Source organism: Oncorhynchus clarkii, chromosome 10 (assembly GCF_045791955.1).
Source record: "Oncorhynchus clarkii lewisi isolate Uvic-CL-2024 chromosome 10, UVic_Ocla_1.0, whole genome shotgun sequence".
NCBI classification, from domain to species: domain Eukaryota; kingdom Metazoa; phylum Chordata; class Actinopteri; order Salmoniformes; family Salmonidae; genus Oncorhynchus; species Oncorhynchus clarkii.
In genome coordinates, this window is record NC_092156.1 from 6,779,580 (window position 1) to 6,804,268 (window position 24,689).

At 44.8% G+C, this 24,689-nt stretch overlaps 1 protein-coding gene across 1 annotated transcript in view; it reads left to right on the top strand.

The window, feature by feature from the left end:
- The first annotated feature begins 726 nt into the window (after positions 1-726).
- Positions 727-24,689, top strand: part of LOC139419809 (scavenger receptor cysteine-rich domain-containing group B protein-like) — a 31,152-nt gene continuing 7,189 nt past the window's right edge. The window contains exons 1-8 of the mRNA XM_071169794.1: positions 727-760; positions 1,116-1,163; positions 4,824-5,126; positions 10,209-10,277; positions 18,898-19,212; positions 19,535-19,612; positions 20,596-20,673; positions 21,180-21,494. Of these exons, the coding sequence (XP_071025895.1) occupies positions 727-760; positions 1,116-1,163; positions 4,824-5,126; positions 10,209-10,277; positions 18,898-19,212; positions 19,535-19,612; positions 20,596-20,673; positions 21,180-21,494 (1,240 nt within the window). The remainder of the gene's footprint in view (positions 761-1,115; positions 1,164-4,823; positions 5,127-10,208; positions 10,278-18,897; positions 19,213-19,534; positions 19,613-20,595; positions 20,674-21,179; positions 21,495-24,689) is intronic.

Genomic DNA, 24,689 nt, shown 5'->3' on the forward strand with positions numbered 1-24,689 from the left:
GACAAGTACAGTACTATGGAGGGCCAAGTACAGTTCTATGGAGGGCCAAGTACAGTACTATGGAGGGCCAAGTACAGTACTATGGAGGGACAAGTATAGTACTATGGAGGACCAAGTACAGTACTATGGAGGGCCAAGTATAGTTCTATGGAGGGCCATGTACAGTACTATGGAGGGCCAAGTACAGTACTATGGAGGGCCAAGTATAGTTCTATGGAGGGCCAAGTACAGTACTATGGCGGGCCAAGTACAGTACTATGGGGGGCCAAGTACAGTACTATGGAGGGCCAAGTACAGTACTATGGAGGGCCAAGTACAGTACTATGGAGGGCCAAGTACAGTACTATGGAGGGCCAAGTACAGTACTATAGAGGGCCAAGTACAGTACTATGGAGGGCCAAGTACAGTACTATGGAGGACCAAGTACAGTACTATGGAGGGCCAAGTACAGTACTATGGAGGGCCAAGTACAGTACTATGGAGGGCCAAGAACCTCCTTTCAACAAATCAGTTGACCAGTCTCAGTCTCTCTCTCTCTCTCTCTCTCTCTCTCTCTCTCTCTCTCGTCTTTCTCTCTCTCTCTCTCTCTCTCTCTCTCTCTCTCTCTCTCTCTCTCTCTCTCTCTCTCTCTCTCTCTCTCTCTCTCTCTCTCTCTCTCTCTCTCTCTCTCTCTCTTTTTTTTTTTCCCTCCCTCCCTGCCTTTTTTTCCCAGCCAATGGGACCACGATGACGCCCTCCATGAAGACAACGCATTCCCAAGGTAGGCAATGTGCTGCTGGGCTCCCGCCAACTCTCACCACATCCACCCAACCTTCTGTCTGCAACACCCATGTTCAACAAATACATGTTCACATCCAACGCATGAATGACAAATTATCTAACTTGTAGAGAGCGTGAGAGAGAGAAAGAGAGAGGGAGAGAGGAGAGGGAAAATGAGACAGGGAGAGAGAGATCAGCACCCTAGGCACACTACAACAAGGTCACTTCCTTTTGCTCTCAATTTACCCAATCCACCTCAATTACACTCTTGTTCTCTCTCTCTCTCTCTCTCTCTCTCTCTCTCTCCCTCTCTCTCCCTCTCTCTCCCTCTCCCTCTCCCTGCCTTTTTTTTCCAGCCAATGGGACCACGACGACGACCTCCATGAAGACAACGCATTCCCAAGGTAGGCAATGTGCTGCTGGGCTCCCGTCAACTCTCACCACATCCACCTAACCTTCTGTCTGCAACACCCATGTTCAACAAATACATGTTCACATCCAACGCATGAATGACAAATTATCTAACTTGTAGAGAGCGTGAGAGAGAGAGAGAGAGAGAGAGAGAGAGAGCTCCTCTTGCAGCCAAATATGTATTTTCCTGCCATAGCCTTAGGGACACTGAATAATAACATCTGCATAGTAAACAGTAACTTACTTATTATTACTATTATTGTTATTACTATAATTATTAATGTTTATCATTCCAAATATGGGTGGTAATGGTAGTGATAACAGTTTAGTGATGGTAGTAGTAGTCGTAGTAATGATGATTGTAGTTGTAGTACTGATATAAAGGAGAAGATGACCGTTATTTAGTTATAAGTTAGTTATAGTTTCATTTTCCATATTTATATTTTATATTTATTACATTTCTACTATTGACTGTTACCATTTTATTGTTATTATTTTTGTAGTTAATTTTGTATTATTATTTACTACCATTTTATATTATTATTTGCTATCATTTATAATTTTGTTACAATGTATATTGTATACATTGTTGCTTTGGCAATATTGACACAATGTTTTTCATGCCAATAAAGCAGCTTGAATTTGAATTTGAATATGAAGAGAGAGAGGGAAATGAGACAGGGAGAGAGAGATCAGCACCCTGGGCACACTACAACAAGGTCACTTCCCTTTGCTCTCAATTTACCCAATCCACCTCAATTACTCTCTCTTGTTCTCCCTCTCTCTTCCCCCCTCTCTTTCTCTATCTTTCTCGCTCTTTCTCCCTCTTTCTCTCTCTCTCTCTCTCTCTCTCTCTCTCTCTCTCGCTCTCTCGCTCTCTCGCTCTCTCTCCCTCTCTCTCCCTCTCTCTCGCTCTCTCTCTCTCGCTCTCTCTCTCTCTCTCTCTCGCTCTCTCCCTCTCTCGCTCTCTCTCTCTCTCTCTCGCTCTTTCCCTCTCTCCCTCTCTCTCTCTCGCTCTTTCCCTCTCTCCCTCTATCTCTCACTCTATCTTTCTCCCCCCTCTCTCTCTCTCTCTCTCTCTCTCTCTCTCTTTCCTCCCTCCCTGCCTGATTCTTGTTGCTATTAACTATCATTATGTGAGAGTTCTATTTCCAGACGGTAACACACACAAGTATAATGTCCAACAGACACTGGGCCTGTTATGTGCTTGCCCAGACTTACATTTTGTTCCATGTTGTGTGGCACATGTATTACACAGAAAGAAAGCATACCGTTTCTAGCCAGCAGTCAAAGCCAGTAAAATGATATGGGTTGAATTGGTTTGGTGGAGGATTTTCTTCACTTACAGTGAAAAATAAGAAGATCTCGATACAGCCTACCGACAGGATAATATGACATCATCACACACTGGGTTCATGACATCAGCATCAGAGTGAGAGGGAAGAGTGGTGCTGATTGATGACATCAGCATCAGAGTGAGAGGGAAGACAGTGGTGCTGATTGATGATGACATCAGCATCAGAGTGAGAGGGAAGACAGTGGTGCTGATTGATGACATCAGCATTGGAGTGAGAGGGAAGACGGTGGTGCTGATTGATGACATCAGCATCAGAGTGAAAGGGAAGACAGTGGTGCTGATTGATGATGACATCAGCATCAGAGTGAGAGGGAAGACAGTGGTGCTGATTGATGATGGCATCAGCATCAGAGTGAAAGTGAAGACAGTGGTGCTGATTGATGACATCAGCATCAGAGTGAAAGGGAAGACAGTGGTGCTGATTGATGACATCAGCATCGGAGTGAGAGGGAAGACAGTGGTGCTGATTGATGACATCAGCATCAGAGTGAGAGGGAAGACAGTGGTGCTGATTGATGATGTCATCAGCATCAGAGTGAGAGGGAAGATAGTGGTGCTGATTGATGACATCAGCACCGGCGTGAGAGGGAAGACAGTGGTGCTGATTGATGACATCAGCACCGGTGTGAGAGGGAAGACAGTGGTGCTGATTGATGACATCAGCACCGGCGTGAGAGGGAAGACAGTGGTGCTGATTGATGACATCAGCACCGGCGTGAGAGGGAAGACAGTGGTGCTGATTGATGACATCAGCACCGGCGTGAGAGGGAAGACAGTGGTGCTGATTGATGATGTCATCAGCATCAGAGTGAGAGGGAAGATAGTGGTGCTGATTGATGACATCAGCACCGGTGTGAGAGGGAAGACAGTGGTGCTGATTGATGACATCAGCACCGGCGTGAGAGGGAAGACAGTGGTGCTGATTGATGACATCAGCACCGGCGTGAGAGGGAAGACAGTGGTGCTGATTGATGACATCAGCACCGGCGTGAGAGGGAAGACAGTGGTGCTGATTGATGACATCAGCACCGGCGTGAGAGGGAAGACAGTGGTGCTGATTGATGATGCCTGTGACCATGTTGCATGTGTCTCATTTGTCTCTCCTCTGCAGTGGGTCTGATGATACCATATTGTGTCTCCTCTGCAGTGGGTCTGATGATATCATATTGTGTCTCCTCTGCAGTGGGTCTGATGATATCATATTGTGTCTCCTCTGCAGTGGGTCTGATGATATCATATTGTGTCTCCTCTGCAGTGGGTCTGATGAAATCATATTGTGTCTCCTCTGCAGTGGGTCTGATGATATCATATTGTGTCTCCTCTGCAGTGGGTCTGATGATATCATATTGTGTCTCCTCTGCAGTGGGTCTGATGATATCATATTGTGTCTCCTCTGCAGTGGGTTTGATGATATCATATTGTGTCTCCTCTGCAGTGGGTCTGATGATATCATATTGTGTCTCCTCTGCAGTGGGTCTGATGATATCATATTGTGTCTCCTCTGCAGTGGGTCTGATGATATCATATTGTGTCTCCTCTGCAGTGGGTCTGATGATATCATATTGTGTCTCCTCTGCAGTGGGTCTGATGATATCATGTTGTGTCTCCTCTGCAGTGGGTCTGATGATATCAAATTGTGTCTTCTCTGCAGTAGGTCTGATGATATCATATTGTGTCTCCTCTGCAGTGGGTCTGATGATATCATATTGTGTCTCCTCTGCAGTGGGTCTGATGATATCATATTGTGTCTCCTCTGCAGTGGGTCTGATGATATCATATTGTGTCTTCTCTGCGGTGGGTCTGATGATATCATATTGTATCTCCTCTGCAGTGGGTCTGATGATATCATATTGTGTCTCCTCTGCAGTGGGTCTGATGATATCATATTGTGTCTCCTCTGCAGTGGGTCTGATGATATCATATTGTGTCTCCTCTGCAGTGGGTCTGATGATATCATATTGTGTCTCCACTGCAGTGGGTCTGATGATATCATATTGTGTCTCCACTGCAGTGGGTCTGATGATATCATATTGTGTCTCCTCTGCAGTGGGTCTGATGATATCATATTGTGTCTCCTCTGCAGTGGGTCTGATGATATCATATTGTATCTCCTCTGCAGTGGGTCTGATGATATCATATTGTGTCTCCTCTGCAGTGGGTCTGATGATATCATATTGTGTCTCCACTGCAGTGGGTCTGATGATATCATATTGTGTCTCCACTGCAGTGGGTCTGATGATATCATATTTTGTCCCCTCTGCATTGGGTCTAGTGATATATTGTCTCATCTCTCCAGTGCGTCTGGTGAACGGGCGTGACCGGTGTGAGGGGCGTGTGGAAGTGTGGTACAACGGAACGTGGGGTACGGTGTGTGATGACGACTGGGACATGGTAGATGCCAATGTGGTGTGTCGGCAGCTGGTCTGTGGTCTGGCTGTGGCGGTAGGTAGCATCTCAGAGTACGGCCAGGGCTTGGGGCCCATCATGCTGGACAACGTAGACTGTAAAGGAGGGGAGACCGACCTGGGACAGTGTGGCAGTCTGGGCTGGAGAATCCATAACTGTTACCACTACGAGGATGTATCAGTCACATGCAAAGGTAAGGCTCATTGAGGTATATTTATCTTATTCCAGTCCAGGGTTATGCAACACGCGTGTCTTGATGCACCATCTCACACATGTTGATTTTATTCAGACGCGATCACGACACGCAGGTTGACAGTATCAAAACTAACTCTGAACCGATTATATTAATTTGGGGACAGGTCGATAAGCAAACATTTATGGCAATTTAGCTAGCTAGCTGTTGCTAGCCACTTTGTCCTGGGATCTAAACATTGGGTTGTTATTTTACCTGAAATGCACAAGGTCCTCTACTCTGACAAGTAATAACAGGTTAAAAGGTCAACCGAATGCGTTTGTAGTAATCTCTCCTCCTTTTTTTTCCACCTTTATTTAACCAGGTAGACAAGTTGAGAACAAGTTCTCATTTACAATTGCGACCTGGCCAAGATAAAGCAAAGCAGTTCGACACATACAACGACACAGAGTTACACATGGAGTAAAACAGTATAAACAAGTCTATATACGATGTGAGCAAATGAGGTGAGATAAGGGAGGTAAAGGCAAAAAAAGGCCATAGTGGCAAAGTAAATACAATATAGCAAGTAAAACACTGGAATGGTAGATTTGCAATGGAAGAATGTGCAAAGTAGAAATAAAAATAATGGGGTGCAAAGGAGCAAAATAGATAAATAAATTAAATACAGTAGGGAAAGAGGTAGTTGTTTGGGCTAAATTATAGGTGGGCTATGTACAGGTGCAGTAATCTGTGAGCTGCTCTGACAGTTGGTGCTTAAAGCTAGTGAGGGAGATAAGTGTTTCCAGTTTCAGAGATTTTTGTAGTTCGTTCCAGTCATTGGCAGCAGAGAACTGGAAGGAGAGGCGGCCAAAGAAATAATTGGTTTTGGGGGTGACTAGAGAGATATACCTGCTGGAGCGTGTGCTACAGGGAGATGCTATGGTGACCAGAGAGCTGAGATAAGGGGGGACTTTACCTAGCAGGGTCTTGTAGATGACGTGGAGCCAGTGGGTTTGGCGACGAGTATGAAGCGAGGGCCAGCCAACGAGAGCGTACAGGTCGCAATGGTGGGTAGAATATGGGGCTTTGGTGACAAAACGGATTGCACTGTGATAGACTGCATCCAATTTGTTGAGTAGGGTATGGGAGGCTATTTTGTAAATGACATCGCCAAAGTCGAGGATTGGTAGGATGGTCAGTTTTACAAGGGTATGTCTGGCAGCATGAGTGAAGGATGCTTTGTTGCGAAGTAGGAAGGCAATTCTAGATTTAACTTTGGATTGGAGATGTTTGATATGGGTCTGGAAGGAGAGTTTACAGTCTAACCAGACACCTAAGTATTTGTAGTTGTCCACGTATTCTAAGTCAGAGCCGTCCAGAGTAGTGATGTTGGACAGGCGGGCAGGTGCAGGTAGCGATCGGTTGAAGAGCATGCATTTAGTTTTACTTGTATTTAAGAGCAATTGGAGGCCACGGAAGGAGAGTTGTATGGCATTGAAGCTTGTCTGGAGGGTTGTTAACACAGTGACCAAAGAAGGGCCAGAAGTATACAGAATGGTGTCGTCTGCGTAGAGGTCAGAGACTCACCAGCAGCAAGAGCGACCTCATTGATATATACATAGAAGAGAGTCGGTCCAAGAATTGAACCCTGTGGCACCCTCATAGAGACTGCCAGAGGTCCGGACAGCAGACCCTCCGATTTGACACACTGAACTCTATCAGAGAAGTAGTTGGTGAACCAGGCGAGGCAATCATTTGAGAAACCAAGGCTGTCGAGTCTGCCGATGAGGATGTGGTGATTGACAGAGTCGAAAGCCTTGGCCAGATCAATGAATACGGCTGCACAGTAATGTTTCTTATCGATGGCGGTTAAGGTATAATTTAGGACCTTGAGCGTGGCTGAGGTGCACCCATGACCAGCTCTGAAACCAGATTGCATAGCAGAGAAGGTATGGTGAGATTCGAAATGGTCGGTAATCTGTTTGCTGACTTGGCTTTCGAAGACCTTAGAAAGGCATGTTAGGATAGATATAGGTCTGTAGCAGTTTGGGTCAAGAGTGTCCCCCCCTTTGAAGAGGGGGATGACCGCAGCTGCTTTCCAATCTTTGGGAATCTCAGACGACACGAAAGAGAGGTTGAACAGGCTAGTAATAGGGGTGGCAACAATTTCGGCAGATCATTTTAGAAAGAAAGGGTCATATCATTTTAGAAAGAAAGGGATTGTCTAGCCCGGCTGATTTGTAGGGGTCCAGATTTTGCAGCTCTTTCAGATCATCAGCTGAACGGATTTGGGAGAAGGAGAAATGGGGAAGGCTTGGGCGAGTTGCTGTGGGGGGTGCAGTGCTGCTGACCGGGGTAGGAGTAGCCAGGTGGAAAGCATGGCCAGCCGTAGAAAAATGCTTATTGAAATTCTCAATTATGGTGGATTTATCAGTGGTGACAGTGTTTCCTATCTTCAGTGCAGTGGGCAGCTGGAAGGAGGTGTTCTTATTCTCCATGGACTTTACAGTGTCCCAGAACTTTTTTGAGTTAGTGTTGCAGGAAGCAAATTTCTGCTTGAAAAAGCTAGCCTTAGCTTTTCTAACTGCCTGTGTATAATGGTTTCTAGCTTCCCTGTACAGCTGCATATCACGGGGGCTGTTCGATGCTAATGCAGAACGCCATAGGATGTTTTTGTGTTGGTTAAGGGCAGTCAGGTCTGGGGAGAACCAAGGGCTATATCTGTTCCTGGTTCTACATTTCTTGAATGGGGCGTGTTTATTTAAGATGGTTAGGAAGGCATTTAAAAAAAATATCCAGGCATCCTCTACTGACGGGATGAGATCAATATCCTTCCAGGATACCCCGGCCAGGTCGATTAGAAAGGCCTGCTCGCTGAAGTGTTTCAGGGAGCGTTTGACAGTGATGAGTGGAGGTCGTTTGACCGCTGACCCATTACGGATGCAGGCAATGAGGCAGTGATCGCTGAGATCTTGGTTGAAGACAGCAGAGGTGTATTAGTTGGTTAGGATGATATCTCTGAGGGTGCCCGTGTTTAAGGCTTTGGGGAGGTACCTGGTAGGTTCATTGATAATTTGTGTGAGATTGAGGGCATCAAGTTTAGATTGTAGAATGGCTTGGGTGTTAAGCATGTTCCAGTTTAGGTCGCCTAGCAGCACGAGCTCTGAAGATCGATGGGGGGCAATGAGTTCACATATGGTGTCCAGAGCACAGCTGGGGGCAGAGGGTGGTCTATAGCAGGCGGCAACGGTGAGAGACTTGTTTTTAGAGAGGTGGATTTTTAAAAGTAGAAGTTAGATGGATAGTAGGACAGAACTCTGCAGGCTATCTTTGCAGTAGATTGCAACACCGCCCCCTTTGGCAGTTCTATCTTGTCTGAAAATGTTGTAGTTTGGGATTAAAATGTTTGAAAATTAAAATGTTTTACATTTTTGGTGGTCTTCCTAAGCCAGGATTCAGACACAGCTAGAACATCCGGGTTGGCAGAGTGTGCTAAAGCAGTGAATAGAACAAACTTAGGGAGGAGGCTTCTAATGTTAACATGCATGAAACCAAGGCTATTACGGAACAGAGGAGGAGTAACATAAGGGTACGGCTAAAAGCAATACGAATTGGTCGTCTAGAACGTCTGGAACAGAGAGTAAAAGGAGGTTTCTGGGGGCGATAAAATAGCATCAAGGTATAATGTACAGACAAAGGTATGGTAGGATGTAAATACAGTGGAGGTAAACCTAGGTATTGAGTGATGAAGAGAGAGATATTGTCTCTAGAAACATCATTGAAACCAGGAGATGTCATTGCATGTGTGGGTGGTGGAACTAATAGGTTGGATAAGGTATAGTGAGCAGGACTAGAGGCTCTACAGTGAAATAAGCCAATAAACACTAACCAGAACAGCAATGGACAAGGCATATTGACATTAAGGAGAGGCATGCTTAGTCGAGTGATCAAAAGGGTCCAGTGAGTAGAGAGGTTGTTTGGGGGTCACGGCGATTTAGACAGCTAGCCAGGCCATCGGTAGCAAGCTAGCATAGAATGGAGGTCTGTTACTAGCCACCTCTTGCGTTCCGTCAGTAGATTAGTGGGGTTCCGTGTGGTAGAGGGGATTAATCCAAATCACACAGCAACAAAAAAACAATAGATATAGTTATAGAGGCCCAAGAAGAAAAAAAAAAATAATAATAATAATACAAATAAATAAATAATTGTCCGATTGTCTATTCTGATAGCAGATAGCAGCCGATAAGACAGCTAACGGTTAGCGGGCCGCAGATGGGCGTTCAGGTAACGTCGCGACGGAGGAGCCAGCCGGATAACTCCTTCGGGTAGATAGCGTCAGTAGTCCAGTTGTGAAGGCCCGGTGGGGCTCAGCATAGGCAGTAAAACGGGTCCGGATAGGTGATTGTAGCCCAGGAGTGATTGATGGAATTCTTCAGCTGGCTAGCTCCGGAATAATTGATGTTTGCTCCGGAATCGACGAAAGCCGATAGTCACACGGATAGCAGCTAGCTAGCTGCGCCGTACAAAACTGGCGATAGATTTTCGAGCTAAAGGATAGCTGTTGACCACAGACCGTGGTTAGCTGAATACTAACGATTAGACAGTAAAGAAGCTAACTAGCTTCTGATTAGCTTCTGATTAGCTTCTGGATTAGCTTCTGGCTAGCTTCTGGCTAGCTTCTGGCTAGTTTCTGGCTAGTTTCTGGCTAGCTTCTTGGAGGATTACAGATTTGAGGTAAATAATACTTTTTTTATAAATATAAATTGGTGAGGCGGGTTGCAGGAGAGTGTTATGAAGATGAGTTTATGGAAAATTAAAACATATATACATAAAAAGGTATGTGAAATTTTTAAAAAATATATATATATACGGGACACGACAAGACGAGGACAAAAGACGTCTGAACTGCTATGCCATCTTGGAAAAGAAGTGTATAACTCTTCTAGTTACGTTTTGTGTAGGAATGGGCCTTACCATTTCTAAAGATTTCATGTGATGTCAATGCATGACAAAAGACTGAGTTACAAGGACACATCCCTGGTTGACATCACTAATAAATATAATGTATTATTTTATTACCTCCGTCTCATCTCTCCTTAGTTCCATCAGTGCTGGCGTCACGGAGCCTCGGTGAGGCCACCACTTCATCTCGGAGAAACTCAGCTTTAAGTAAGTGATCCCGTTAATTTCTCTTCTCTCTAATTTCAGTCAAACGATGTAAGTAAAATAGTTTTAATTCACTGTATAAACTGCTTTAAGGGGAAAGGGTGAAGTCCGTTTGCCTTCAGTCACAACCAGGTTTGTAGAACTGGAGAACTTCAAAGTTCATGGAGGACAACACGCTCACAAGAGCCCAATAAATCTAGCCCGGAATCCAAACTAAATAGTCTGCGATTACACAGGCAACACATTTTTGATCTTTTGACCAATCAGATCAGTGCTTTTGCCAGTAATTGGGCAAAATATCAGAATTTGGCTGCCTGTGTAAATGAACAGAGTGATGTTCAATTAAGGATTTTAACTTTTTTTAGTTAACCTTTATTTATCGAGGTAGTGAGATAAAAATCAGTTTTCAATAGAGACATGGAACGAAACTAAGACAGCAGCATGGGAGAGCAATGTTACGGGCAAATCTCAGACATAACAACTCACAGACATAACAACTCACAGACATAACAACTCACAGACATAACAACTCACAGACATAACAACTCACAGACATAACAACTCACAGACATAACAGCTCACAGACATAACAGCTCACAGACATAACAACTCACAGACATAACAACTCACAGACATAACAACTCACAGACATAACAACTCACAGACATAACTCACAGACATAACAACTTACAGACATAACAACTTACAGACATAACAGCTCACAGACATAACAACTCACAGACATAACAACTCACAGACATAACAACTCACAGACATAACAACTCACAGACATAACAACTCACAGACATAACAACTCACAGACATAACAGCTCACAGACATAACAACTCACAGACATAACAGCTCACAGACATAACAACTCACAGACATAACAACTCACAGACACAACTCACAGACATAACAACTCACAGACATAACAGCTCACAGACATAACAACTCACAGACATAACAACTCACAGACATAACAACTCACAGACATAACAACTCACAGACATAACAACTCACAGACATAACAACTCACAGACATATCAATCAATCAAGATTATTTATATAGCCCTCTTTTTTTTTACATCAACCGATGTCACAAAGTGCTGTACAGAAACCCAGCCTTAAACCCCAAACAATGCAGGTGTAGAAGCACGGTGGCTAAGAAAAACTCCCTAGAAAGACCGGAAACTAGGAAGAAACCTAGAGAGGAACCAGGCTATGAGGGGTGGCCAGTCCTCTTCTGGCTGTGCCGGGTGGAGATTATAACAGAACATGGCCAAGATGTTCAAATGATCATAGGTGACCAGCAGGGTCAAATAATAATAATCACTGTGGTTGTAGAGGGTGGAACAGGTCAGCACCTCAGGAGTAAATGTCAGTTGGCCTTTCATAGCCGATCATTCAGAGTTAGAGACAGCAGGTGCGGTAGAGAGAGAGAGAGTTGAAAACAGCAGGTCCGGGACAAGGCAGCATGTCCGGCGAACAGGCCATGGCTCCACAGCCGAAGGCAGAACATCAGAAACCGGAGCAGCAGCACGACCAGGTGGACTGGGGACACAAGGAGTCATCAGGCCAGGTAGTCCTGAGCCATGGTCCTAGGGTTCAGGTCCTCCAAGAGAAGAGAGAGAGAGAGAGAAATGGAGTGAAGGAGAAAGAGAGAAAAAGAGAAAGAGAGAGAGATTTAGATGGGAATACTTAAATTTGCACAGGACACCAGATAAGACAGGAGAAATACTCCAAATATAACAGACTGACCCTAGCCCCCTGACACATAAACTACTGCAGTTAAATACTGGAGGCTGAGACAGGAGGGGTCGGGAGACACATAGACACACCATAAAGACATTATAGATGTGTTATAGACATGAATCCAGGCTTTGAGTGAGAAGATACAATAAATTACCAAAAGTATGTGGACACCTGCTCGTCGAACATCTCATTCCAAAATCATGGCCAGTAATATGGAGTTGGTCCCCCCTTTGCTTCTGTAACTCCACTCTTCTGGGAAGGTTTTCCACCAGTGGTGGGCCGTCACGGCCAGCAAGGCCTTCTCTGCTGGCCTAAACATCATCAGAATATAATTTTAAAAATATATATATTTTCACTGAAGGCCCAGGCCCCAGGCCCACGGCACGCCATTGGTTTCCACTAGATGCTGGAACATTGTTGCGGGGACCTGCTTCTATTCAGCCACAAGAACATTAGTGAGGTCGTGCACTGATATTGGGCGATTATTCCCAAAGGTGATTAATGGGGTTGAGGTCAGGGCACTGTGCAGGCTAGTCAAGTTCTTCCACACCAATCTCGATAAATAATTTCTGTATGGACCTCACTTTGTGCACGGGTGCACGGGTGCACGCATTTCCACTGCTCCAGAGTCCAATGGCAGCAAGCTTTACACCACTCCAGCAAATGCTTGGCATTGAGCATGGTGATCTTAAGCTTGTGTACAGCTGCTCGGCCATGGAAACCCATTTCATGAAGCTCCCGACGAACAGTTATTGTGCTGACGTTGCTTCCAGAGGCAGTTTGGAACTCGGTAGTGAGTGTTGCAACTGAGGACAGATGATTTTTACACGCTACATGCTTCAGAACTCGGCGGTCCCGTTCTGTGAGCTTGCGTGGCCTACCACTTCGAGCATGGGCCGTTGTTGCTCCTAGATGTTTCCACTTCACAATAACAACACTTACAGTTGACCGGGGCAGCTCTAGCAGGGCAGAGATTTGATGAACTGACTTGTTGGAAAGGCATCCTATGATGGTGCCATGTTGAAAGTTACTGAGCTCTTTAGTACGGGCCAATCTGCTGCCAATGTTTGCCTTTGGAGTTTTTTTGTGTTATATAGCTTTTAGATATCAGAACGGTGCATTGCGACCAGGAATACAACTTTCCCCAATTGGATCCTTTGTTCGTACCCCCCAGGGCAATTAAGCTTATCCCAGAGGTTGCTCCATGAAGTTGCCGGCTGAGAAGAGTTATTCGGAGTGGACTTCTGGTCCGACTCAGGAGGCATGCACACCATCCACCGCTAATGTTCAGTCTCTGGATAATAAAGTAGACGAGCTCAGGGCGAGGATCTCCTTCCAGGGAGACATCAGGGATTGTAGCATACAGAAACATGGCTCTCTCTGTGTATACTGTCCCCGTCAATACAACCAGCTGGGTTCTCAGTACATCGCGCAGACAGGAATAAAGAACTCTCCGGGAAGAAGAAAGGAGGGGGTGTATGTTACATGATTAACTACTCATGGTGTGATTGTGATAACGCACAGAAACTCAAGTCATTTTGTTCAGCTGACCTAAAACACCTCACAATCAAATGCCGACCGTATTACCTCCCAAGATAATTATCTTTGGTTATAGTCACAGCCGTGAATATCCCCCTCAAGCCGATACCATGACGGTCCACAAAGAACTACACTGGACTTTATGCAAACTGGAAACCACGTATCCTGAGGCCGGAATTTTGTGTAGCTGGGGATTTTAACAATGCAATTTGAGGAAAATACTACCGAAGTTCTACCAACACAATGACTGTAGTACTCGCACTGGGAAACATTGGACCAATGCTACTCAACTTTTCAAAATGTCTACAAGGCCCACCTCCACCCTTTCTTCATAAAATCTGATCACAACTCCATATAGGCAGGAACTCAAACAGGACATATATGTGCTCAGGTCTATTCAACGCTGATCTGACCAATCGGAATCCACGCATCAAGATTATTTTGCTCACATGGACTGGAATATGTTCCGGGTAGCCTCTGAGACATGGACAAATACACGGATATGACACGGTGACTGAGTTCATCAGGAAGTGTATAGGAGATGTTGTACCCACTGTGACTATTAAATCCTACCCAAACCAGAAACCGTGGATAGATGTCAGCATTCGCGCAAAACTGAAAATGCGAACCACTGCATTTAACCATGGCAAGGTGACTGGGAATATGGCAGAATACAAACAGTGTAGTTGTTCCCTCTGTAAGGCATCAAACAGGCTAAACGTCAGTACAGAGACAAAGTGGAGTCGCAATTCAACGGCTCAGACATGAGACGTATGAGTCAGGGTCTACAGTCAATCACGGACTACAAAAAGCCAACCACATTGCGGACACCGATGTCTTGCTTGGACAAGCTAAACACCTTCTTCACCAGCTTTGAGGATAACACAGTGCCACCGATGCGGCCTGCTACCGAGGACTGTGGGCTCTCCTTCTCCATGGCCGACGTGAGTAAGACATTTATGAGTGTTTACCCTCGCAAGGCTGCCGGCCCAGACGGAATCCCTAGCCGTGTCCTAGAGCATGCGCAGACCAGCTGGCTGGAGTGTTTACGGACATATTCAATCTCTCCCTATCCCAGTCTGTTGTCTCCACTTGCTTCAAGATGTCCACCATTGTTCCTGTACCCAATAAAGCAAAGGTAACTGAACTAAATGACTATCACCCTGTAGCACTCCTGTCATTATGAAGTGCTTTGAGAGGTTAGTTTAAGGATTATATCACCTCCACCTTTACCTGGCACCCTAGACCCACTTTAATTTGCTTACCGCCTCAATAGCTCCACAGACTCCACACTGCACCCTGCTTTATCCATGGCACTGCACACTGCTTTATCCATCACACTGCACACTGCTTTATCCATGGCACTGCACACTGCTTTATCCATCACACTGCACACTGCTTTATCCATGGCACTGCACACTGCTTTATCCATCACACTGCACACTGCTTATCCATGGCACTGCACACTGCTTTATCCATCACACTGCACACTGCTTTATCCATGGCACTGCACACTGCTTTATCCATCACACTGCACACTGCTTTATCCATCACACTGCACACTGCTTTATCCATGGCACTGCACACTGCTTTATCCATCACACTGCACACTGCTTTATCCATGGCACTGCACACTGCTTTATCCATGGCACTGCACATTACCCTATCCCATCTGGACAAGAGGGAAACCTATGTAAGAATGCTGTTCCTTGACTCTCGCTCAGTATTCAACCCCATCGTACCGTCTAAGCTCATCATTAAGCTTGGGGCCCTGGGTCTGAACCCCGCCCTGTGCAACTGGGTCCTGGACTTCCTGACGGACCGCCCACAGGTGGTGAAGGTAGGAAACAACACCTCCACTACGCTGATCCGCAACACAGGGGTCCCACAAGGGTGCATGCTCAGCCTCCTCCTGTACTCCCTGTTCACCCATGGCTGCGTTGCCACGTACGCCTCCAACTCAATCATCAAGTTTTCAGACGACACGAGTAGGAGGCCTGATTACCAACAATGATGAGACGGCCTACAGGGAGGAGGTGAGGGCCCTGGGAGAGGGGTGCCAGGAAAATAACCTCTCACTCAACATTAACAAAACAAAGGAGCTGATCGTGGACTTCAGGAAACAGCAGAGGGACCACCCCCTAGCCACATCACCTGGACTGCAGGGGAGAAGGTGGAAAGCTTCAAGTTCCTCAGCGTACACATCACTGACGATCTGAAATGGTTCACCCACACAGACAGTGTGATGAGGAAGGCTTCTTCAACCTTAGGCTGAAGAAACTTGTCTTGGCCCCTAAAACCCTCACAAACTTTTACAGATACACAATTGAGAGCATCCTGTCGGGCTTTATGACCGCTTGGTATGGCAACTATACCGCCCACAACCGCAGGGCTCTCCTGAGGGTGGTGCGGTCTGCTCAACGCATAACCTGCCCTCCAGGACAGCTACAGCACCTGATGTCACAGGAAGGCCAAAAATATCATCAAGGACATCAACCACCCAAGCCACATCCTGTTCACCCCGCTATCATCCAGAAGGCGAGGTCAGTACATCTGCATCAAAGCTGGGACCGAGAGACTGAAAAACAGCTTCTATCTCAAGGCCATTAGACTGCTAAACAGCCATCACTAGCCAGCTTCCACCCGGTTATGCAACCATGCACCTTAGAGACTGCTGCCCTATATACATATACATGGAATCACTGGCTACTTTAATAATGGAACACTAGCCACTTTAATAATGTTTGAATAATGCTTACATACTGCTTTACTCATCTCATATGTATATACTGTATTCTATTCTACTCTATTTTAGTCAATGCCACGCCGACATTGCTCAATCTAATATTTATATACGTATTAATTCCATTCTTTTAGATTTGTGTATTGTTGTGAACTGTTAGATACTAAATCAAATCAAATCAAATCAAATTTTATTTGTCACATACACATGGTTAGCAGATGTTAATGCGAGTGTAGCGAAATGCTTGTGCTTCTAGTTCCGACAATGCAGTAATAACAAGTAATCTAACTAACAATTCCAAAACTACTGTCTTGTACACACTGTAAGGGGATAAAGAATATGTACATAAGGATATATGAATGAGTGATGGTACAGAGCAGCATAGGCAAGATACAGTAGATGGTATCGAGTACAGTATGTACAAATGAGATGAGTATGTAAACAAAGTGGCATAGTTTAAAGTGGCTAGTGATACATGTATTACATAATGATACAGTCGATGATATAGAGTACAGTATATACGTATGCATATGAGATGAATAATGTAGGGTAAGTAACATTATATAAGGTAGCATTGTTTAAAGTGGCTAGTGATATATTTACATCATTTCCCATCAATTCCCATTATTAAAGTGGCTGGAGTTGAGTCAGTGTCAGTGTGTTGGCAGCAGCCACTCAGTGTTAGTGGTGGCTGTTTAACAGTCTGATGGCCTTGAGATAGAAGCTGTTTTTCAGTCTCTCGGTCCCAGCTTTGATGCACCTGTACTGACCTCGCTTTCTGGATGATAGCGGGGTGAACAGGCAGTGGCTCGGGTGGTTGATGTCCTTGATGATCTTTATGGCCTTCCTGTGACATCGGGTGGTGTAGGTGTCCTGGAGGGCAGGTAGTTTGCCCCCGGTGATGCGTTGTGCAGACCTCACTACCCTCTGGAGAGCCTTACGGTTGACGGCGGTGCAGTTGCCATACCAGGCGGTGATACAGCCCGCCAGGATGCTCTCGATTGTGCATCTGTAGAAGTTTGTGAGTGCTTTTGGTGACAAGCCGAATTTCTTCAGCCTCCTGAGGTTGAAGAGGCGCTGCTGCGCCTTCTTCACGATGCTGTCTGTGTGAGTGGACCAATTCAGTTTGTCTGTGATGTGTATGCCGAGGAACTTAATTCTTGCTCCTACTTGAGACGCAGATGTCTCAAGTAGACATCTGGAAATGCAAATGCGCTACGCTAAATGCTAAATGTACTCGTTAAAACTCAAACGTTCATCAAAATGCACATGCAGGGTATTGAAATAAAGCTACACTCGTTGTGAACCTAGCCAACAAGTCCGATTTTTAAAATGCTTTTCGGCGAAAGCATGAGAAGCTATTATCTGATAGCATGCAACACACTAAAATGCCTGAATGCGACGTAAACAAAGATTTAGCTTATCCGGCGCTACACAAAACGCAGAAATAAAATATAAAACATTCATTACCTTTGACGAGCTTCTTTCTTGGCACTCCTATATGCCCCATAAACATCACTATTGGGTCTTTTTTTCGTTTAAATCGGTCCATATATACCCAAAATAGCTTTCTATGGAAGCTGTGTCATTCAGAAAAAAACATTGTTTTTAAACGCTGCGTCATTTTTTTAAATTAAAAAAGTCGACGATAAACTTTCACAAAACACTTCGAAATACTTTTGTAATCCAACTTTAGGTATTAGTAAACGTTTATAATCTATCAAAATGATTACAGGGCGATGTGTTTTCAATAGCTCCTCGTCTGCAAATCAATGGCTGCCAATGTGCACATTCAAAACATCCTGGTGGAGACCGGAAGAAATTGAATCCAGTTAGTTGGATTTACCAAGAAAAAACTGCCTGGAAAATGACGACAATGGCGATTAATTAATTTTGTGCCCTTTTAACAACCCATGAAAGTGACGCATGGAAATAATTTTTAGCTTTCAGAGAGCAGTTTTTCTTGCGTTTTTCGATGAAACACACGATCTGTTATAGTCATAGCCGTGATTTAACCAGTTTTAGAAACTTCAGAGTGTTTTCTATCCACACATACTAATCATATGCATATACTATATTCCCGGCATGAGTAGCAGGACGCTGAAAAGTTGCGCGATTTTTAACAGAATGTTCGAAAAAGGAAGGGGTAGACTTAACAGGTTCTTGCTACCCTCTCCACTACTGTTCCGTCGATGTGGATAGGGGGGTGTTCCCTCTGCTGTTTCCTGAAGTCCACAATCATCTCCTTAGTTTTGTTGACGTTGAGTGTGAGGTTACTACTGCACTGTTGGAGCTCAGAACATAAGCATTTCGCTACACCCACAATAGCATCTACTAAATATGTGTGTGTGACAATTCAATTTTGATTAGATTTTTTTAAATCACTGAGCTCTTCAGTACGAGCCATTCTACTGCCACTGTTTGTCTATGGAGATTGCATGGCTGTGTGCTCGACTGTATACACCTGTCAGCAACGGGTGTGGCTGAAATAGCCGAATCCAACTAATTTGAAGGGATGTCCTCAGACTTTTGCATATATGGTTTACATGGAATGCTGATGATTCCCGCCCTCCCCTATATTTTAGGAGATGGTAGGATCCGCTTAGTTGGTGGACTGGACTACTGCCAGGGACGGGTGGAGGTCTTCTACCAGGGCAGCTGGGGGACGGTGTGTGATGACGACTGGGGTAGGAGAGACGCAGGGGTGGTGTGTCAACAGATTGGCTGTGGCCACGCCGTTTCTTCCACCACCAACGCCTACTTTGGTTACGGCACAGGACTGATTCTACTGGACAATGTCAACTGTAATGGTTACGAGAACCAGCTGAGTAAATGCTACAGTCTGGGATGGGGGATACACAACTGTGGACATCATGAGGACGCTGGGGTTATCTGTTCAGGTGAGAAGCTGTTTCTGTCTCTCTCTGTCTGTCTTTCTCTCTCTCTCTGTCTCTCTCGGTCTTTCTCTCTCTCCCTGTATCTCTCTCTGTCTCTCTCACTCTCTCACTGTATCTCTCTGTCTCTCTCTCTCTCTCCCTGTATCTCTCTCTCTCTCTCTCTCTCTCTGTCTCTCTCTGTCTCTCTCCCTGTATCTCTTTCTCTCTCTCTCTGTATCTCTGTATCTCTCTCTCTCTCTCTCTCTGTATCTCTCTCTCTTGCTGTAATTCATGTTGCCAATGTCTTTAATACTATGTCTGCTATTCATGTCTGTTCTCTGTGTAGGTTCAGGCTCCACCACAGTTTCTCCCAAGAACACAATGCCCATGGGAAGGGGATTCTTCCAGACTGCCAGCATTACAGGCAATTATTTAGCTTAAGTATTATAATGTAATAATAGTGTGGTCCCCGTCAGACCACACTGCTCCACCTGCACCTCTATCCTATGACCAATAGAGGGTGCTGTTTCCTCTCTAAGTTTCTCTTTAACTCTGGGACAGCAGTGCCACTCAGTACATGGTGGTGATGGAGCAAGTAAAGGAAGTCACCCCCATAGAGATCCTATTAAATAGACTATAGGGGCTACAGTATTTTCTAAACCCTCAAAGTTCCAGAACATGGTGAAAATGGCAGCCATTTTGGTCAGTCTAATTGGAATGAATGCAGTAGAGGCATAAGTGATGCATTTCCTGATTTGACTAATGCAGGAAAATAAAAGTAAGGCATGTGATGTGTATCAGAAATTGTGTAATAGAATTATAGTCAACCTAAAATATTGTCATATTATAAACATGGGTTTATACAGGTTTTATGCCAATTTTATGTATAAATAACCTTTAAAATATATGTAAAAAGACCATATATTTTTTTATGTTTGTTTCCAAGCTGTGATATTATATGATACAATATCAGTACTTGCGAGTTACAACTTGTCTAAGCTGTGGAATGACTGTATTGTTTGAATGGAATGTTGGCATATGGGTAGTTAATTTGATCAATTTATAGAATCATTCCTCTAAAACTGCCTGGCTAGCTAGCTAACAAACACGCAGTGCAGACACATTCTTCAAATGAATTGTTTCACACAATATTTTATCACAGCCCTGGCAAACTAAGGTTGACCAATTCCCTGACCAAAATGGCTGACTTTTTCTACTATCATCATAAGAAGGTTAATGTCCATTCTGGTATTCTAAATTCTAGTATTGTAATTCCTAATTCGACCCCCCCCCCCCCCCTCTCCTCACAGAGGATGGGAAACCGTCAGCCGTCTACTCTAGGCATCAGCTTGCCGGTGTAGACCGACTCATTATTCTGATTCTAATGCATCGTTTGTCTTATTCTAGTGACCGACCGAACAGAACCAGTCAAGACCACTACTACAACTACCGTGACAAAGACAATGGTTGCTATGACAACCAAAGGTAGTGGTGATGCTGCAGCCCCCCCCCCCATGTGACAAATGAATGGGAATTATCTCCAGTTAATGTACTCGAAACAGATATATCTGTTGTTATAATACTTGCTTATTATTTAAGCAATAAGGCACGAGGGGGTGTTGTATATGGCCAATATACCACTGCTAATGGCTGTTAGACACGACGCATCGCGGAGTGCCTGGACACACCCCTTAGCCATGGTATATTGGCCATATACCACAAACCCCCGAGGTGCCTTATTGCTATTATAAACTACTTACCAACATCATTAGGGCAGTAAAACATCATTGTTTTGTCATACCCGTGGTATACGGTCTGATATACCACGGCTGTCAGCCAATCAGCATTCAGGGCTCAAACCACCCAGTTTATAATAGATAATATTCCATTTGTAGATTAAAGCCATTGTGCAACAAGGAAACCATAGCAACACCTTTTACTAATACACCTCTCCATGAAGAATGTGCCTCTCTGTGTGTCTCCTCCTCCAGAGCGCCCCGTCCTCCGCGTGGCGAACGGTAATAGCAGCTGCGAGGGTCGCGTTGAAGTGTTCCACGGTGACCTCTGGGGCACGGTGTGTGACGACGACTGGCAGCTGCCCAACGCCCAGGTGGTGTGTAGGCAGCTGGGTTGTGGTCCCGCTATCGCCGCCAAGATCCTGGCCTTCTTCGGCTACGGCTCGGGTCCCATCTTGCTGGACAACGTGGACTGTACGGGCAGTGAAATGAAACTGGAGAATTGTTTCAACCTTGGCTGGGGACAGCACAACTGTGGACACCATGAAGACGCTGGAGTTATCTGTGCATGTAAGACTGACTGGGACTATGGAAATATAACTTATTTGTCCGATGAGAATTTAGATATTGTCCTTTTGATCTGCTGCAGGGAGGACTGCCACAGTAGACTGAGTAATGTAGTCCACCAGCCGTCCCCAAACGTCTGGTTTCACAGCTCCTCAGGAAGGAGTTTAAAATTCTATTGAATGAAAGCCCATGACAGAAGTGGATGAAAGCAACCGCTGTGATCTCGATTCATCACCATCTAGCATAACCCTTGACCTCTCCCCACTCTCTACATTGTAGACTTCAAAGTGCGACCAGCACAAGAGTGTTAAAGTTTGGAAAAAAAATCTCACAGTACGCTTCTTAGAAATAGTTTTCACGTCACGTTCGTTGTATGGATGAGACCGCGGCGCAGCGTGATGTGAATACATCTTCTATTTTAATGAAACGAAGAATACTTCAACAAACTTACAAAAACAACAAAACTAACGTGACGCTATGTAGAACAAGCGCAGACACAGGCAACTAATACATAGATGATACACCCACAAATTACCCAAGGAATATGGCTGCCTAAATATGGTTCCCAATCAGAGACAACGATAAACAGCTGCCTCTAATTGAGAACCAATTTAAGGCAACCATAGACATATAAAACACCTAGACTAGTAAACAACCCCATAAACATACAAAAGCCCTAGCTAGACAAGACAAAAACCCTAGACAGGACAAAAACCCTAGACAGGACAAAAACCCTAGACAGGACATAAACCCTAGACAGGACAAAAACCCTAGACAGGACATAAACCCTAGACAGGACAAAAACCCTAGACAGGACATAAACCCTAGACAGGACATAAACCCTAGACAGGACAAAAACCCTAGACAGGACATAAACCCTAGACAGGACAAAAACCCTAGACAGGACAAAAACCCTAGACAGGACATAAACCCTAGACAGGACAAAAACCCTAGACAGGACATAAACCCTAGACAGGACATAAACCCTAGACAGGACAAAAACCCTAGACAGGACATAAACCATAGACAGGACATAAACCCTAGACAGGACATAAACCCTAGACAGGACATAAACCCTAGACAGGACAAAAACCCTAGACAGGACAAAAACCCTAGACAGGACAAAAACCATAGACAGGACAAAAACCCTAGACAGGACAAAAACCCTAGACAGGACAAAAACCCTAGACAGGACATAAACCATAGACAGGACATAAACCCTAGACAGGACATAAACCCTAGACAGGACAAAAACCCTAGACAGGACAAAAACCCTAGACAGGACAAAAACCATAGACAGGACAAAAACCCTAGACAGGACAAAAACCCTAGACAGGACAAAAACCCTAGACAGGACATAAACCATAGACAGGACAAAAACCCTAGACAGGACATAAACCCTAGACAGGACATAAACCCTAGACAGGACAAAAACCCTAGACAGGACATAAACCCTAGACAGGACATAAACCCTAGACAGGACAAAAACCCTAGACAGGACATAAACCCTAGACAGGACATAAACCCTAGACAGGACAAAAACCCTAGACAGGACAAAAACCCTAGACAGGACATAAACCATAGACAGGACAAAAACCCTAGACAGGACATAAACCCTAGACAGGACATAAACCCTAGACAGGACATAAACCCTAGACAGGACAAAAACCCTAGACAGGACAAAAACCCTAGACAGGACAAAAACCCTAGACAGGACATAAACCCTAGACAGGACATAAACCCTAGACAGGACATAAACCCTAGACAGGACAAAAACCCTAGACAGGACATAAACCCTAGACAGGACATAAACCCTAGACAGGACATAAACCCTAGACAGGACAAAAACCCTAGACAGGACATAAACCCTAGACAGGACATAAACCCTAGACAGGACAAAAACCCTAGACAGGACATAAACCCTAGACAGGACATAAACCCTAGACAGGACAAAAACCCTAGACAGGACATAAACCATAGACAGGACATAAACCCTAGACAGGACAAAAACCCTAGACAGGACATAAACCCTAGACAGGACATAAACCCTAGACAGGACATAAACCCTAGACAGGACATAAACCCTAGACAGGACATAAACCCTAGACAGGACATAAACCCTAGACAGGACATAAACCCTAGACAGGACATAAACCATAGACAGGACATAAACCCTAGACAAGACAAAAACCCTAGACAGGACAAAAACCCTAGACAGGACAAAAACCCTAGACAGGACATAAACCCTAGACAGGACAAAAACCCTAGACAGGACATAAACCCTAGACAGGACAAAAACCCTAGACAGGACATAAACCCTAGACAGGACATAAACCCTAGACAGGACAAAAACCCTAGACAGGACATAAACCCTAGACAGGACATAAACCATAGACAGGACATAAACCCTAGACAAGACAAAAACCCTAGACAGGACAAAAACCCTAGACAGGACAAAAACCCTAGACAGGACATAAACCCTAGACAGGACAAAAACCCTAGACAGGACATAAACCCTAGACAGGACAAAAACCCTAGACAGGACATAAACCCTAGACAGGACATAAACCCTAGACAGGACAAAAACCCTAGACAGGACATAAACCCTAGACAGGACAAAAACCCTAGACAGGACATAAACCCTAGACAGGACATAAACCCTAGACAGGACAAAAACCCTAGACAGGACATAAACCCTAGACAGGACATAAACCCTAGACAGGACAAAAACCCTAGACAGGACATAAACCATAGACAGGACATAAACCCTAGACAGGACATAAACCCTAGACAGGACAAAAACCCTAGACAGGACAAAAACCCTAGACAGGACAAAAACCCTAGACAGGACATAAACCATAGACAGGACAAAAACCCTAGACAGGACAAAAACCCTAGACAGGACAAAAACCCTAGACAGGACATAAACCATAGACAGGACAAAAACCCTAGACAGGACATAAACCCTAGACAGGACATAAACCCTAGACAGGACAAAAACCCTAGACAGGACATAAACCCTAGACAGGACATAAACCCTAGACAGGACATAAACCCTAGACAGGACATAAACCCTAGACAGTACAAAAACCCTAGACAGGACATAAACCCTAGACAGGACATAAACCCTAGACAGGACATAAACCCTAGACAGGACATAAACCCTAGACAGTACAAAAACCCTAGACAGGACATAAA